Source organism: Phallusia mammillata, chromosome 5, assembly GCF_965637545.1.
Source record: "Phallusia mammillata chromosome 5, kaPhaMamm4.hap1.1, whole genome shotgun sequence".
In the NCBI taxonomy this organism is placed as follows: domain Eukaryota; kingdom Metazoa; phylum Chordata; class Ascidiacea; order Phlebobranchia; family Ascidiidae; genus Phallusia; species Phallusia mammillata.
In genome coordinates, this window is record NC_137256.1 from 23,634,468 (window position 1) to 23,651,514 (window position 17,047).

A 17,047-nucleotide genomic window follows, 5' to 3' on the forward strand; every position below is an offset into this window, starting at 1 on the left:
AGTCAGTTGAAAATAACAAATTTAGATCCAGCAGCTTTTCAAATTGGACAATTCTTCCTGATTTTTTCCTCCAATGGGTTGTTTATCACTTTTTTGTCAAACAGCAAAACGAATCTCCGTGGATTGGTTGCAGTTTACAAGCTTAATTGACTTCTGAAAACAGACGGACCATTCCTTTTTTCTTTCGCTCTGGTCGTGACGAACCTATAGCGATATCATAATGCCAAACAGACAATTTTTACATTTAAAACTTACAGTAATTAGCTTCAAAATAATTGCTTTGTGGGCACGTTTAGTAGGCTACTCAACTTTTTGCCAGAAATTTGTACAGATCGGATAACGTCTTTCGTCTACCTCGATACCTCAGTGGAAACACGACTTGTTGCAAATGTTCGACAAAAGGTTCGTGACAATTATAAGTTAAAATAACCCAAGAAATTAATTGTTTCCGGATACAGGGCATACATACTGACGGCCGCTGGTAAAATAAGGATTTGGTGTTCCAAAGAAACGGTTGTGGTATAGTTTTTATCGTGTAAAGCGGTGCAAAAACTTGAAAAAACATGAATAAATTTCTTGTATTTGCAACTGCTCTGGTAGTTAGCCTTGAATACCCCACGATCATTTAAAAGATCTCCACGTTGCGCAGTTAAATTACAGAACAAACAAATATACTGCATATCGGTGTGATGCATTTATGGTATTAGCGTACTGAAGTTTCAGCTGATTCACTTGTTGAATTAATGAACGGTTTGGCACTCTTAACAAACATCAAAAATCGCGAGAAGTTTTCAACAGCTGAAATTTGAGATAAAATACAAAAAATCGTTGAAAGGATAAGTCGCAAATAAAAGTCCCTAAAAAACAGACTGATGATGCCAACAGGGCGTAAAGCAAAATATGTAGGCCTGCGTATACGATCAATTATTGCACTACAGGTGTTTAAAAACGAATCAAGCATATTAGAACGATTGTCATTGGCGAAGTCATGATGCCCAAGTTCCCCCTACACAAAAAACGCTTCACTACTGTCATGATATTCAGGACTTCTTTATGTAAGAAGGCCCATTGTTAAACAAAATTGCATAGCATAGTAGTGCAATCCGCAAGACACAATGACTAAAAAAAGACTATAAACGTTTGCATAAACCCAGTGACTGATTTAACGCATAGCAAATTACTTTAAAGTTTTTAAACGTCGACTTTCAAGAGTAAAATTATCGACTAAATATATTGCGAGTCGATTTTTATTAGGTAATTAGTTCTGGATCACTATCTTTATTTTCCCATGTGTGTGCTAATTTGCCAAAAGTATCATCTAAACATGATTGGATAACACCATCATACAAGCCAAATGCACCACCTGAAAAAAAACATACAAGTTTAAATTTTTTTGGAATAAATTAATGTTACAAACTTGTTATGTGACGGTAGCTTTCACAGTATAGGAAACCACCTATCAAAAAATGCTAGCTAGTTTTTAACCTTTCAGATACTGTTGAGACGCTTTCAGCAGTTTTGTACAATCTCCAAATTACCTGTGTGAATAAACATGACATTTTTTCCCTGGAATCTTGAAGGGTTTGTTTTCATCTCCGCAAGCATCCCTCTTACAGCTTTTCCAGAATAAACGTGATCACAAAATATTCCAGTTGTGCTTGCAATTTTTTGCAAGAAAGCTACAAATCAGAGCATAATAAAATATTCCATTAAGGTTTTTTAATTTATTTACAAAATAATCATGCAGTTTAAAGTATACTATAGAAAGTGTATTAAAAGCAAGATAGGTTTAGCAAAAATACGTTTTCAAGGCTTATATATTTATTTGAATCAAGATAACATCTGCTTAATTGTACAACTAATTTGCTAATACCTTTTTTTGCAATTAACAAGATTATGCTTTTAACCAAATTCATTTGGTTTTCATAACCTTAAAATAATTTAAGATAAATTTTGCACATCGCTTTATTGATATATTTTTTAGGCATGCACTATTAGGTTTTCTGGTTCAATTTCTTACAGTGGTCATCCGATGTTGATTTACCATATCCCTCCCCTTTATGTCCATCAATGATATCAATTAAATCTTCCGATCTCGTCCCAGTGATATTTAGTTCATGCAGCATTTCATTGACATGAGAGTGGAAATAATACTTGTCATCAGAAACACTAATGCCATGAATTCTATAAATAAGCAAACCAAAGTGTAAAAAACAGTGTAATATTATTTCTAACATGTTTCAATTGAGGGTTAAATATTATTGTGTTTATCAATCAGACAAAAATATGCATACCTATTAGATGAAATAATTGGTTAGTACTAGTGATGCACAGAACCCGCCTTAAAAGGTTCAGGCCAAAACCGAATACTTTCAGCCGAATCAGGCTGAGCCTAAAATACATTTCTATGGATGTTTCTAACTGAACCATATATTGTAGATGAGAGTAAACTCAATTATGACAAACCAAAATCACTTTCACAATGCGGAATCTTTACTAAAGTTGTAATATTTGGCAGACAATGTGGCTCGTATTTTATAGATTTAGTTAATTTTTGAATATTCGTGTTTGTGAAAATAAAAGGTTAGGCATTAACTCCATGCAATCAAAAAGTTCGGTTTCGGTCAAATTTTCAAAAAAATTCGGGGCCAAACCAAAACACCAAAAAAACAGCATAATCGGGGGAAATGTTTAGGCCAAACGAAACTTTGGTCCATCACTAGTTAGTAAGTCCCTGTATTGTTTTTTTTACCGAAGTTACTTTATAGCTCTAAGAACTTTACAATTTCTTACTTTATCTTCTGCCCGGTCAAGTAATTTCCAATGCAGAGCCCGGCAACGGTGCCACCACTACCAGTAGCCACAAATATATCATCAATCTTATCAAAACCTTCTTGGCTTATTAATTCATTCCAGGCTTCAATGTAACCAAAAACACCAGTTGAATTTGATCCTCCAACAGGAATGCAGTAAGCAGGTTTGCCTGTAGTCAATCTGAAACCAAGCAAGTAAGTTTAAACGGAATCAAACATACTAACACAAACTAAGATAGAAATGTAATTAAAAATAGATAAATGAGAACTCTTACAATTTTTAGCATCTTCCCCTAAATAAATCTTTTTGGTCATTCCCAACCTTAATAGTAGCAGTACCGTTTAAGCCAGGGGTGCACAACCTGTGGCCGAGTAGACGATTTTGTGCGGCCGTTAACATGTTTATTAAAATATATAAACTGGCGGACATGACGTAAAAACCTCTTTTGCTAAATATTTTGACTTTCAAACTGGTTTAAATAGATTTTAAAAGACTGTAAAGAATATTAACAGCCTAGTGTCCCTGTGCATCACACTTTACATACGCCTATTGTGTGCAAACAATGCAAATAAACAGTCATCTCTTGCGTCACAATATAGATTATGATGTCATAAGTAGCTCAGACTGGTCGTCAGACTGTTTAGCTCAATCTGTGGATCAAGTTTTAAATTATCCAGACTTTTTGAATGCCATCAAATGGTTTATGTATGTGGGACAAGCTCTATTTTCACATAATAAATTTAAAACAAAAACAAGCAGGTAATTGGCGAGCGTTGGTGAAATAAGAATCTGCGATGCGGCCGTCTTAGCAAAAAGGTTGTGCACCCCTGGTTTAAGCCAATCAATATCAAAGACGATGTTATGCAAATTCGGGAGTTAAATCACTGTTTGTAGTACTGTATTTCAACATATTAAACTTACGCAATACTTTTTGCAAGTTTTTCTTGTCTTGGTCTGATGTCCAGCTCATATTTGGAATTTAAGGGAATTAAATAAAGTTGGCTTCCACTAAGAACAGATGGCAAAAGATTTCCAGGATTTTTAATGTTTTCCTTTTCCTGCAAAAACATTTAGGTTTGTATGTAACACCTGCACAATGTTTGTGGTTACAACAGTTGTACTTAACACATTATGACAAAGATGTTTTAAGTCCTGTTATGTGATGCCTCTCTGTTTTAGATTATGTAAACAAACCAAATTTTACACACCATGTTTTTGCTTCGTAAAACCAAATGGCAATCCAGTCCAAGTTCTTTTGCAGCAACAGCAGTTGCCCTGCAGTGGTTTGACTGAAAACTGCCACAAGTTATAACAGACCCACATCCCTTGTCCAATGCATCTGCCAGCAAAAACTCCAGTTTCCGTATCTACAAAACAATTACCAGTGTAAATGAGTATATTTTTAATGTCATCTCCAACTAAAATATGCTTAAATTTCCCAAAAGTACAGAGAATAAGAGAAAAGAATAGCCTAATTGATTATAAAATACACACTTTGTTTCCACTTAGAAAACTTCCAGTCAAATCATCTCTTTTTATGTACAACTGAAAATCATCGGGCACACCTGGAAGATTCCATTTGTGGAGCGGTGTTGGTAAAGTTGCCAACTAAGATTAAATATCTTTTAAATAAAGTACTTAATTCCACACAATAAAACAACAGCATGCAAAATCTAGTCCATCTGCTTAAACGCTTTTTTCCACTTGACAACAGTTATTAGAAAACTTTATGGCAAGTTGCTGTCAAAATAACCATTGCAACTGTCTTTCTTCTAGAAGCAGATTTTACACATTAAAATACAACGTGAGTTACCTTCACACGTTTGCTTGGTGTTTTTGCAAGATTTGATGCAAATTCTGGAGGTTGGTATGCTGAAATGCTGCGATATTGGGAGCTCATTATCACTTCTGCACAGCGCCCGAACCGTCGCGACAAAATAAACACGCTTGTGAAGCAAGCCATGTTGATTGCGCGTGTAGCAGCACCTGCTGCCTCGATGGCGGCCTGTGAAGGACCGCTACGGTGTGAACTATGATGTTCATTGCAAATTGTTTGGTGAGTCTGATCTTTGCATCTCAATAACAGCTGACTGATTAACAGCCACACATATCTCTCTTCTTTCTTTGTATTCTTGAATAACGTTAACGGCGAACGTTCAAATCAGCTACACATCCACATGGGATAACAATAGAAGCCCCAAAATAGCCTCTTTCCCGGTGGAAATAGCAGGAACAAATAGAATCCACAAATAGAACCCACAAATAGAAGGGCGAAAACATCAAAGTCTACGCTTATATAACAATGTGAAACATTGGCCGGTGTACGAATTCTTTTTCTCATATTACTTATATTATTTATTTTAAGGTAGCCATGTAATTTATAGTGCCATAGCGCCTTTTGGTGAACACCATATGCTTATTCACAGGGTGGAAACGTCGCGTTCTAATACGAATCACAACTGCGGAAACATTGCCAATACCGACGGAAATATGTGTCATAAGGGAATAAACACTATGTTTACTGTTAGATCTTTCTGGAACCCAAAAAATGGCTGGAAATAGCTTATGACTACCATAGAAACGGAACTGTAAACATTAGTCTTATCAGAATTGAGGGTAAACGTACTGTGAAACACTATTGCGAAATAGCATGCAATAGTTTTCATAAACATTGCACAATAATGTTGCAACAACCGTTACAAAAGCTCCCCCCTAAAATGCTTGCACAATGTGTTTGAATGAAAAACACATTTTTTTCAATGTTAATTGTTCGTTAGCGACACGCGACAAGAGATATTGGTCAATAGATGGCGGTAGGTGCTGTTACGTGGGGATTTATACGTTGGGAAAAATATGCACAATTAAAGACGAAAAATGAACATAACAATTATATATCTTGTCAATAAGGGTATGACTCTTCGGCTCTTAGAATAAATATCGTAAGGAAAATAATAAACGTCGTCAAGACAAGGTTGGAAGCAAAGAATATAATCTATAAGTATAAACTGGCGAAACATAATTTGACAAAATTGCACACAAGAATGTTTTATCGATTTATAATGCGGTTTGATAGCTATGATATATATATATATATATATATATTTTTTTTTTTTTTAGTTTTATAAGTATATGCGATTCTTGTATAAATATATTGCTTTTACACTATTGTTAAAAAGGAATGGGCGGAAAAATACAATGCAAATTCATACAACAAGTAATGTGTGTTATTGAAATCTCCACAGGTTTCGAATTTTGAGTTTTTAGCCTTATATACAAGCATTGATTATATATTTTTGTAGTGGAGACACAATAGGGGTTTCTGCACTTGAATGAGAAAAATTTGTACATGCAAAAAGAAATTGTCATGCAAAAACAAAGTTAGTAATATTCACGAATAAGATATATATATTGGTTTTCCTTAAGCAAATTTTGGTTGACTATTCTAGCAGAATGACAAACGTGAAACGTTAAAGTTAATGTGTTGTGGTATGATCTGCCAAACGGCTAGAGTAATATTACGTTCAGGCTTAGCTGAATGTGTGAAATGTTTAATATAGTATAGTGTAACATATGCTGTTCGCTCAGCAACTAGTCTGGGAACAGTATTTCAGGCTTCTGGTTCTGTGTTAATCGCTTCCTGAAACTGTCCATTCGTGTCGTCATCGTTGTTTTGTTGTTGATGACGTAAATTCCAGCGGCGTTGTAATTCTGCAACTGCCTGGTTGATTTTTGGTCTTGCTATAGGTTGAATACGTTGAAAAAGATGCTTTAATGTTAACAGGGACTAGGCTATTCCCCAGAACAAAGCTTGGATAACGAGGAAAGAGAGGAATGCATTTGCAGCAGGACTGGTCACAGAAGATAAAAGGGTGATGAAAGCTGACTTGAGAAGATTTTGCGGCAGAACCTTGTCATCAATCCCCCCCTTCTGTGGAAAGGTTAGTTTGTGAATCGAAGAAGATATTCATTCGTTCGTTGTTTAGTTGAGTGCTTGAGAGGACGGCTAGAACGTCCGATAATGCTCGATTTTCACTAGGTATATATTTAAGAAGCTGGGCCGCTTCTACGAAATCATAAGATTGAAAAGATTCATTTATCATCTTGATAATAGGAGAAAGTAGCTGGATATTGGTTTCGACTCTTGCAAGAGTATAATTGACGAATAAGTAATAAGTATTATGAACTTTAAAAGTGAACATTCGGTTGGCCCGAAATGTTTCCTTGTAAACTAGGTCTGGGAAAACATTACTCTGGTCATAAAGTTGGTAGGTCCTTTCGTCGTTGTTCACGTGGCCATCATGAACTTTTACGAAAAGAGGCCTTGTAGCAAAGTAATTGCTATTCTTTATTCGCAGACTTCGCAACAAACGCATTTTTGATGTGGTACAAGCGGTCTCTAAGAGTATGTCGCCGTGCGTTATCGCTGCTGTGGGTTTTCCCTTTCAGGTAGGATAATATCTGGCTTGGGGAAATGTGCGCGCTGGACCCCGCCAGTAACGCCGTTATTTGAGTAGATTGGCATTGAAAGTATAAGATGTCTGACAGCTGTTTTCTTCATGTTTAGGTTGAGTCGTAAATGTAGGATTCAAAAATATCGTTTGTAGATTTGTGAAACGTTGGAGCTCGTAGCTCATAATTTGTAGACTTGTAAATAGTTGGAGCATGTTGCTCGAAATGTCTTTTGTAGACTTGAAAATAGTTGGAGCTTGTTGCTCGAAATATCTTTTTGTAGACTTGTAAATAGTTGGAGCTTGTTGCTCGAAATATCTTTTTGCAGACTTGAAAATAGTTGGAGCTTGTTGCTCGAAATATCTTTTTGCAGACTTGAAAATAGTTGGAGCTTGTTGCTCGAAGTGGTATGCACCATGCAGACAAAATATGGCGTAGAACGACGTCGTGTTTCGGCTAGGATGCTTGTTTTCTTGGGTTTGGGCAATTGTCCCCAGCGTGACTGAGCTCACTTGTTTTTTTTTGACAGGTTGGTTGTTTACATGTGAAATTTGTGTGTGGAAAATGTGTAATCTTATTAAACAGCTCAAGCCAGGGAGTCAATATATATCATGCAGCGTTAGTAGCAAAACAAGAACGTTTCCGACTTGACAAAGGCCGTTGACATGAAACGTGAAACATAAATTGACGGTGATACAGACCGAAGCACACGTGACACTAGCAAAAATATATATCAATGTTACTGAATTATAAGTTATATACACGCACGCAGCTTAACATGCAACATACATCGATGAATAAACATAACTAATTTATCTTGAAAAGTGTTATTAAGCGAATAAAATATATATTTTACAACACAGAAAATTGTCAAGTGCAGATTTCACACGCACTTACTTAACAAAGGAAAAGATGTCAGTCGGCGCGATCGCGTGAATGCCATTTCCGTGATCTTGGTAGTCGAGTTGTTCCTCCTCTTTTGTTTCTGATTCCATTGGGATGTCAGTGGCGTTGCACATAACTAAAATGTCTGGTTGTGCTCGAAAAGTCTCTGGCAAGTTCGGTCGAGCGTCAGGGCAATCTGTGAGTAACCCTTGTCCAAATGACGACTTGTTCGAACCGTTCGGGGCATCACTTTGAACGTGCTGTCCGAACCTTGCTCGTAAAGTACCAATTTGAAGTGACATCTGCCTGCGCTGGAAGCGAGTTCGGAAAGTCTGTAGCAACTCGTGGGCACCACTTTGTAGCGATGCCTGCCTCAATGGCGGCCTGTGAAGGACCGCTACGGTGTGAACTATGATGTTCATTGCAAATTGTTTGGTGAGTCTGATCTTTGCATCTCAATAACAGCTGACTGATTAACAGCCACACATATCTCTCTTCTTTCTTTGTATTCTTGAATAACGTTAACGGCGAACGTTCAAATCAGCTACACATCCACATGGGATAACAATAGAAGCCCCAAAATAGCCTCTTTCCCGGTGGAAATAGCAGGAACAAATAGAATCCACAAATAGAACCCACAAATAGAAGGGCGAAAACATCAAAGTCTACGCTTATATAACAATGTGAAACATTGGCCGGTGTACGAATTCTTTTTCTCATATTACTTATATTATTTATTTTAAGGTAGCCATGTAATTTATAGTGCCATAGCGCCTTTTGGTGAACACCATATGCTTATTCACAGGGTGGAAACGTCGCGTTCTAATACGAATCACAACTGCGGAAACATTGCCAATACCGACGGAAATATGTGTCATAAGGGAATAAACACTATGTTTACTGTTAGATCTTTCTGGAACCCAAAAAATGGCTGGAAATAGCTTATGACTACCATAGAAACGGAACTGTAAACATTAGTCTTATCAGAATTGAGGGTAAACGTACTGTGAAACACTATTGCGAAATAGCATGCAATAGTTTTCATAAACATTGCACAATAATGTTGCAACAACCGTTACACGCGCAACACGTGTAAAAATAAACACTAAAAACGCTTAGTCCCACACGCGGTTAAAATGCGGACAGCTGGGCAATTCAATTCGGCCTACGGTGATTGAACTAGCTTATTTTATAGTTGCTGCAAATGTTAAGTGCGTGCACAAAATGCAGCGAGGACAATTAACTTCAAACATGCTTTACAGCCGGCAAAGTTTTCTATGCTTTATTTGTTTACATACCTCCTAAAATACTGCTACGTCAATAAGCATCAAACCCAGAGGCTGAGTCAGCAGTTTTTATTTACTTTTTACCACAAAAAGTTTTACGAAGACGCATTGACCTATCATAAATTATTATTTTTTGTATTTTAAACAGTTTTTACCGTTATTTTTTTCCAAAAGAGTGGCAAAACAAAACGTTGAACTTTTAAAAAGGACATAAACACGTGGCCCGAAATTAACACTAAAAAAAGGACAATACTACGAAATCATACCGAACGGAATACAAACTGACAGAGATAGATAAACTGCCGGATATGGATACCGTACAAGTTTCCTGACAAAACGATCAACGGCGAGTTAATAGCCAACACAAGAAACTATGCAGTTCAACGAATGATGTTCTATCTATCATTACCGTCATATTTGAGCATTGGTTCTGCAAAATACGATAATCCCAGAGCTCGTGTATTTGCATCACCAGGAATTGACGCAAATATTAGGTTTCAAATCATTACTCAATAATGTAACGCCCGTTTATCGACAAAATATACAACCAAAAATAGGCAAATTTGATTTGGTGGTGTTTTTTCTTCAAACAGACTGGGGGTCACTGATTTAGAGAAATATTAATTCTACTACAGCTTGAAATAAACGAACGCTAAGCACGAGATACAAAAAAGTTTTTGATTTTGGAAGTTTTATTTCTGTGAGCGATAATGTTGTTGCTTTTCGTTCAGCGATTGTGGCCGAGGTTTTTTAATTATGCATTTCTCTTTGACTTTGTTTTTTGTTTTGGAAAGCATACCATACCAGAAGACATAAACAGATCCATGTTTAAAGCTATTTCTGTAGGTCTTTGTCTGTAAAATAGCTGTCTTTATCTACAGTCAGTTATTAGGTGCTTAAAATAATTACTCGGTAGCAATGGATGATGAAACCCCTTTTAAGTTTACATTTTTACCGAAACAACTTCCAACACTTTGCAATAAAGACTTCCGAACATACTTTGAAAAATGGTAATGTTAGATACTTTATTTTGCTTAAAATTGTACCTTAACTTACAAGTTACAACCAATAACTGAAGATTGTTGTCTAAAAATGCTATATTGCCATCAAAGTAGTTGCAAAGTATTCCTGTTTCTTAATTGTGAAGCATTGTTGAAGTTGCTCAAAGCAAAAAAGCAGCATTTACTTTGAATGAAACATGTTTGTTTTCTACAGGTATCTTCTTGACCGATTAAAAGCCTGGACTTTCAGTTTTGACAAGCCTTATCAACATTACAAAAGCAAGGAGTTTTTAACTGTAAATATAATTTGTTTGACAATTTTGTAGGGAAATTCAAATCACAAAACTAATTAAATCGTTACATTTTAGACTTAATGTTTCTTTACTAGTTAATATTCAGAGTATCCGTTTTAATAAAGTCATTAAAGTGCCTCTTGTTGGATAGAACCATTCACTTTTTTTCAGGACTTGCTGAAAGATGAAAGTGTTCTGCAGAACATTCAGATTATGGGTGACTCTGGGTCATGGGGAAGAATGGGTGAGTTTCACCGTCTAATAAAAATCTTAAGGAAGTTTTTGGGAATATCTAACAAACATAATGAATAAACAATTTTAAGATTCACCAAGCTCAGTTGATATCGAACAATTGAAATGTTCCGTGACATCAATGGATTTTTTTGACAAACTTAAAAAGGAAGGCATTGTTAGAGAAAATGGAAGCATTTGTAAATGCTTTGATGAAATGTATGAGGGAATCACAATTTCTGATGAACTGCGAAAGGTATTAAATTGTTGTTTGTTTGACATAATTTAAGTTTTATACTTGGTGATGTGTTGAGTTTATTTTGCTTCGTGAAAAAAAACATAGCGACACAATAGCAGTAAAACCTAGCTGGAAATAGCTGTGTAACATTAAAATGTTATGGAGCGCAAAAAAGAAAAGCAGGAGCTCACAAGAAATAAGGGTGGTGCATTTTGAATAAATATGGCTTGGGGTGGGACATCAATGGGACCAGTTGAGGGGACCCTAACCCTAACCACTTGTCAGAAACATATTTGTTGAGAAATTGTCTATTTTACAACTGCTCCTTCCAAATCAACAAATTTATTCACTTTAATAACACAAATTTTGTAGATGATCTTGATGGAGGACTCGGACAACTTTGAAAGCTACAGTGATGATGAACGTTTAGAACTTATATTTAAGATATTTTCCCATTTAGTAGTTGGAGGTCCCATTTGCCAATATGAAGACAACGTTCAAGCCTACTATGATGTCACAAAGTCATTATACAAGGATCTTGTTTGGTAAATTTATTTCTCATAGTGTTATTTTGTTAATTAGCAGTAAAGCAGTTGTGTAACAGTCTGTTCCCTGTTTTACACTAAGTAAAAGCTATACCATCTTATAACATTCCCAAGTAAATGGCATAAATTTACTTTTTGTTACCTAAGCCAAAAAAATTATGTGTCATTCTTTTTTACTCACTTTCAATATAAATGATAGGTATGGTTTAACTTTAAAATGTGCTGCTTGATAAGAAAACAAAACTGGCAAAAAAGCTTAGATTGGACTACAATAACTTGTCTACAAGCTTGCAATTTGATAACACATTTTTTATTGCAATAACACTTTTTTAATGAAACAGACACATGATTGAATTGTTTTTTGTTTTTTTTCACAGCGTGCAAAAACATGCAGAAACAAAAGAATTAGTTGTAAAGTCTGAAGCATACAAGGTTACAGCTAAGGTAGGTAGCCACAAATAATGTTGAATAACACAAAATGACATTGTGCTAAGTATACTTAATTATCAAAAATATATTTATGATTTTTTGTACAATCAGACAGTTTGTAAAAATTGGAAGCCAAAATAATGACTTTGGCATATAAAGCATTGACAACAAATATCTACACAATATTGTAACACACAAAATCTAGTACAACACAATTTTATTAAAATTGTTAAAAAACAAAAATATTTATTGCAGGACAAAAGTGGCACCTTAATGTTTCCGAGCACAGATGAACATGAACAGACATTCGCTTATGTAACGATTGATCCTATTAAGCGACATGCAACTATTTTATACCATTGCTGGGGAAAAGGTCTTTGGTAAAAAAACAGCTGAACCTAACACCTGATTTTGGAATTTGTGAACAAATGACCCCTCGTGCGTATCAGTTACATGTTGTTCACAATGTTGTAACTTCTGTTTCAAGGGTTTTATGATGTTTATGTTGTTTACTGTTTTATCGCAGATGAAAAATAGACGTTACCTTTCAAACTGTGAAAAAATCTGATTTGGGAGATTTGGTTTCAGTAAATAGGTCAATGTGTTTAACGTTACACAGTGTAAATTTGATTTTCTTGTTACATTTGCAAATTAAAATAAATTGAACCATCCTTCCTTACCAAAAAAGGGAAATGAAAATAAAAAGTACAAGAAATAAAATGCACAAATTGCATTGTTCTATCAACTTTTTACATGACTTCTAGCCCCCTGAATAAGCTAGTGCCCACAGTAAGCAACATTAAATATGCATCTTGTGGATATTGTGGACAGAGTTTATATTCCAGTACTTTTTGATAATGTAAACTTTTGCTTTCTTTTAGGTTGTGTCAAAGTAATGTATTTTTTGCTGATTACTATTTTAAAACCTTTGGATAAAACACTATTAAGGTTACTGACGCCTCTAGTTTGGCCCAGTGGGAAAAATGCATGTAGCACATTTTTTAGAACTAAATTATACAAATTAAGTATTACACCCACAAATTAGACTTTATGGGTTAACTTGTTTACAGCAGGAGTTCCATTAAATGATTCCATGCATGTAAAGTAGATGTGTACACCCACTTCCCAATGTCATTGATTGTTTCTGGTAGGTGGGTTACACTGTAGTGAGCTGATTCAAACAAGTAGGACAAACCATCACTTGATACCTTCCACATGTAAGTGAACATTTCCTTGCACCATTCCCATATTGATGTGTTGGATACTATGACAGCTTAAAAAATTAAGCAAACTTTTAAAAGGTCTGAACAGAAAACTGGTGAACGATTTGTTCTCGCAAGGATTCTGGATTCTTGTCCTGTCTCCATCAGTTTGTTTTGAAATAGTTTCTTTGTTTTTGAAACTTGTGGAACTAACTGCAATTCATTCTTATGCTTTGCCCAATTTTTTAAAAATTATTAAATTAACAAATATAAATTATGGGACACTAAAAGTATAGGTAACATTTTTTGTATCAATAGACGGTATGTATTTTGGCCACGCACTTTTGTGGCATGGCTCAGCCAAGAAACTGTTTAGAATCTTAAGGTCAAGGTAAATGTGTATGTACTCTTCAATGACAAAAAATAAATAAATACCTTTTCCATAATTTAAGATGGTTGACAATGCCAGAAGTGGATCATGGTGACTAAAAATTGAGTCGGACAACCAATATCCCATTGTAAGTGGAACAATTCCACGGCAATAAACCAATAATGCCGTTTTCTGCGACAATTTCACAGTGGACGACTCTCCCATACGAAACACCTTGTTTTCACCTAGGGGCAGAACACTAAGCTTAATACAACACCATTTACAGCCCATTATCGAAACACAGCGTACTCTTGCAACATCAGTAAAAAGTAATATAGTTTTAAAGAATGAATAAACATATTATACCTGGCTTCAGGGTAGTTTGGGGGGCAAGATTATGAGCCGACTCTGACATAGACCCTGTTAACACAGTGACAGACACATTCATGTAGTGACGGCCTGTGACAAAAGTAAATGGAATTTATTTGTTAATAATTTTGAGATATGTAGGAGTTTTGACCTATGGATTGTATGGTAATTGGCATTCACCTTGACATAACAAACATAGTAACATAACACTGTGGAAACCTAGTGCCTGTAAATATACTAAAACAACAGTAAAATGAGAAAATAGAGGCAAAAATGCAGCAGCAGTGCCTGTAAAGAGAAAGAGGCTTGTTATGGTTGGAATCTCTCTTTGAATTGACTGACACTAATTTTAGATTTGCAATCCAAAGGCTAAGGTTGTTGATTAGTGATGGAGCATCATAATAATTTAATAAGATACTATCCTTGGTTTATTACAAAGAATATTTAATAATCCTAAACTTAAGGTTTTGGTTTTGTGGTCAGAAACTTTCACAAAATATTGCAAAAAACAAAAAACTTTTCTCCAATAAGAAATCTCTGCGTGATTGTTCAGTTGTTACTATTGTTTAGTAGTAAGTTATAATTAAATCATAAACAGAAAGCTCTGTAACCTGTGCTGCCAGTTGTTTCCACCTCAGCATGATAAAGTACAAGTAATTCAGTAAATGAGGCATACAAGATTGCAACAGCACCATGTAAGCCACCTAAAATACACAAAAAATACTTGAACTATGCATCAGCATTGTTCATATCAGTTTAAATGTTTTTTGTTAGTGCATAACTTCACAATACAAGTGTTAAAATAACAGCTATGAGTTCCTGTACCTGTGTAAGCAGGAATCCAATGTTTTCCATCCAAAATATAAGCTGGGTATTGTCGGTAAAAATCTCTTTGTATACTTTCAGAACTGTAGCCTCCTCCTGAAAATTTAACAACAAGTGTTCAATCTAAAACCACCAACAAAACTTTTTTGTATACAGTGTACGGCAGTAATAAGTCCTATCAACTTTTACTGCCTTTGTGGTAATACAGTACCGTATTTACTCGATTGTAAGCCGCACGCTGGAATTTTTAATACTATTGTTTCTTAATACATCTTTATGTTGTTACATAGCATAACCATTTGCCCATACCTGTTAGTTACGTTGATAACTGTACCCGACAGAATGTATAACGGCATATAATCTGTACATGCATACATTTTTGAACCCCAAATAATTTAAAACGTTGGAGTGTAGAAATAATTTCGGTATAAAATTAAAATGTAAGCCGCCGTCGATTATAAGCCGCACAAACGGGAGCTAAAAAACAATATAAGTCGCGGCTTACAATCGAGTAAATACGGTATATATTTTTATGCTACAATTCCTGTATGTACACTGTATATTTTACATTTGACACCAACCTTAAGTAAAATTTCAGTATTTTATTGTAAATTGGCTATGCTATTTATGGTATATCTGTACCAATCAATAATTAAACCTATAAGTCTTAAATTTTTCCATAGCATTAAAAATTGCGCAACTTAAGCACTGCATGCTATATAATAATTGGTTTTCAATAGTTAGTATTTATAACTTTTAAAACCTTTGCAATACTAAAGATGGAAACATACCCGAGTGTTTGTAAGCTGTTTCTTTGATTGCTTTCACCTTAAACGTGTAGGTAAACTTTGGAATTCCCAGATAATAATGTGCGAGTACGAAGCAAATAATGATGTAAATTAAAATACGCAAATAACCCATGATTATGGAGGTTTGGACAAAACTCTGATACTAAGAAAACAAACGGGCTTATATTGTTGTGTAAAACGGTTCTAGCTAGGTTTAATAAAATAAATAATCCAAGTTCTATCACAAACACAATACCAACGAATTTTGTTTCAAAATTCAAACTTTTTGGGAAGTTTCCTGTCTGGATTCTGGAAACCACCATGAGGTTAAGCCCCCAAACCAAAGATGAAAAAAAGAAGTTTGGAAAGTGATAGTAAAATTGATTTCGATGTTTCACCAAAATTCGGGCCTAAATTTAGTTGACAAATGACATGAAAAAATTTGATCAATATTATTGACAACGAAAATCTAATCAGAAAAAATAAGTGGATGATTTGGACACAAAAGAACCATAAATTTTGACAAAAACTATTCATGTGGTTTTGTATTAGTAAGCATATTGGTTATACTTAGGAACACTATGCACGGACTTGAAAAGTAGTTTAATCATAAACATTACTGCCAAGGTAGTGGTGTATATAGAATACATCGTGTAGACGTTTCGACAATCTCTGTTGTCATCATCAGTACATGTTTTCAATCAAGCTGTAGAACACGGTATATAAAGCACTAAGGAAAAAAAGGGGAAGCCAGATGTGTCACAGACGATAACGTCACTTCACACATCTGGCTTACCCTTTTTTTCCTTAGTGCTTTATATACCGTGTTCTACAGCTTGATTGAAAACATGTACTGATGATGACAACAGAGATTGTCGAAACGTCTACACCAGGGGCGTGCAACTGTTTATCGCAGTGGGCCACAACTAACAGTTAAAATAATGCTGAGGGCCAGACAATTAAGCAACATATACATTTTTTAAACAGTTTATTTAATAGCAAGAGGCACACAATCAAGTAACTCTTTGAGTACTCTTTGATCAATGAGATATGTGCTAACCGTTTCGTAGAATAAATCTCAATATATTTACTGCACCTATAAATCTTGTTACTGAATCATTAAAGGATGTTGTTTCATAATGCACACGATGATGCAACAACGGGAATATGTCGTCACAGTGGATAAAACCTTATCACGGTGTGACGTTGTACAAATTTAAAAATGCCAGTGATGGTGTACAAATAGCAACATTCCATGCTCTAACAGTAAAAAGTATTTATAATTGATAGAGTAATTTGAAGTATGCGCGGGCCACGAAAAT

The 17,047-nt window shown here is 35.1% G+C and overlaps 3 protein-coding genes and 1 pseudogene across 4 annotated transcripts; 1 reads left to right on the top strand and 3 right to left on the bottom strand.

The window, feature by feature from the left end:
• Positions 1-139: 139 nt before the first annotated feature.
• On the bottom strand, positions 140-4,807 carry LOC145227599 (uncharacterized). 2 transcript variants are annotated; one of them, XM_080092464.1, is made up of 8 exons: positions 4,628-4,783; positions 4,309-4,422; positions 4,023-4,181; positions 3,736-3,872; positions 2,794-2,994; positions 2,021-2,184; positions 1,539-1,679; positions 140-204 (listed from the first exon to the last, which is right to left on the bottom strand). In XM_080092464.1, the coding sequence occupies exons 1-8, from the start codon at positions 4,775-4,777 to the stop codon at positions 143-145; spliced, it is 1,128 nt and encodes a 375-aa protein (XP_079948590.1). In that variant the 5' UTR covers positions 4,778-4,783; the 3' UTR covers positions 140-142. The 2 variants fall into 2 exon arrangements, with proteins under 2 accessions (XP_079948590.1, XP_079948591.1); XM_080092465.1 differs by lacking the exon at positions 140-204 and adding an exon at positions 704-1,363 and having other exon boundaries at positions 4,628-4,807.
• Positions 4,808-5,642: 835 nt separating this feature from the next.
• On the bottom strand, positions 5,643-9,226 carry LOC145227601 (uncharacterized; annotated as a pseudogene).
• Positions 9,227-10,184: 958 nt separating this feature from the next.
• On the top strand, positions 10,185-12,612 carry LOC145227603 (cilia- and flagella-associated protein 300-like). The gene is made up of 7 exons (XM_080092471.1): positions 10,185-10,444; positions 10,650-10,731; positions 10,900-10,972; positions 11,052-11,215; positions 11,570-11,742; positions 12,120-12,186; positions 12,427-12,612. Exons 1-7 carry the CDS (start codon positions 10,353-10,355, stop codon positions 12,553-12,555), a joined length of 780 nt encoding a protein of 259 aa, XP_079948597.1. The 5' UTR covers positions 10,185-10,352; the 3' UTR covers positions 12,556-12,612.
• Positions 12,119-15,983, bottom strand: LOC145227602 (sigma non-opioid intracellular receptor 1-like). The gene is made up of 6 exons (XM_080092470.1): positions 15,729-15,983; positions 14,938-15,033; positions 14,724-14,816; positions 14,110-14,202; positions 13,809-13,988; positions 12,119-13,444 (listed from the first exon to the last, which is right to left on the bottom strand). Exons 1-6 carry the CDS (start codon positions 15,856-15,858, stop codon positions 13,236-13,238), a joined length of 801 nt encoding a protein of 266 aa, XP_079948596.1. The 5' UTR covers positions 15,859-15,983; the 3' UTR covers positions 12,119-13,235.
• Positions 15,984-17,047: the final 1,064 nt, after the last annotated feature.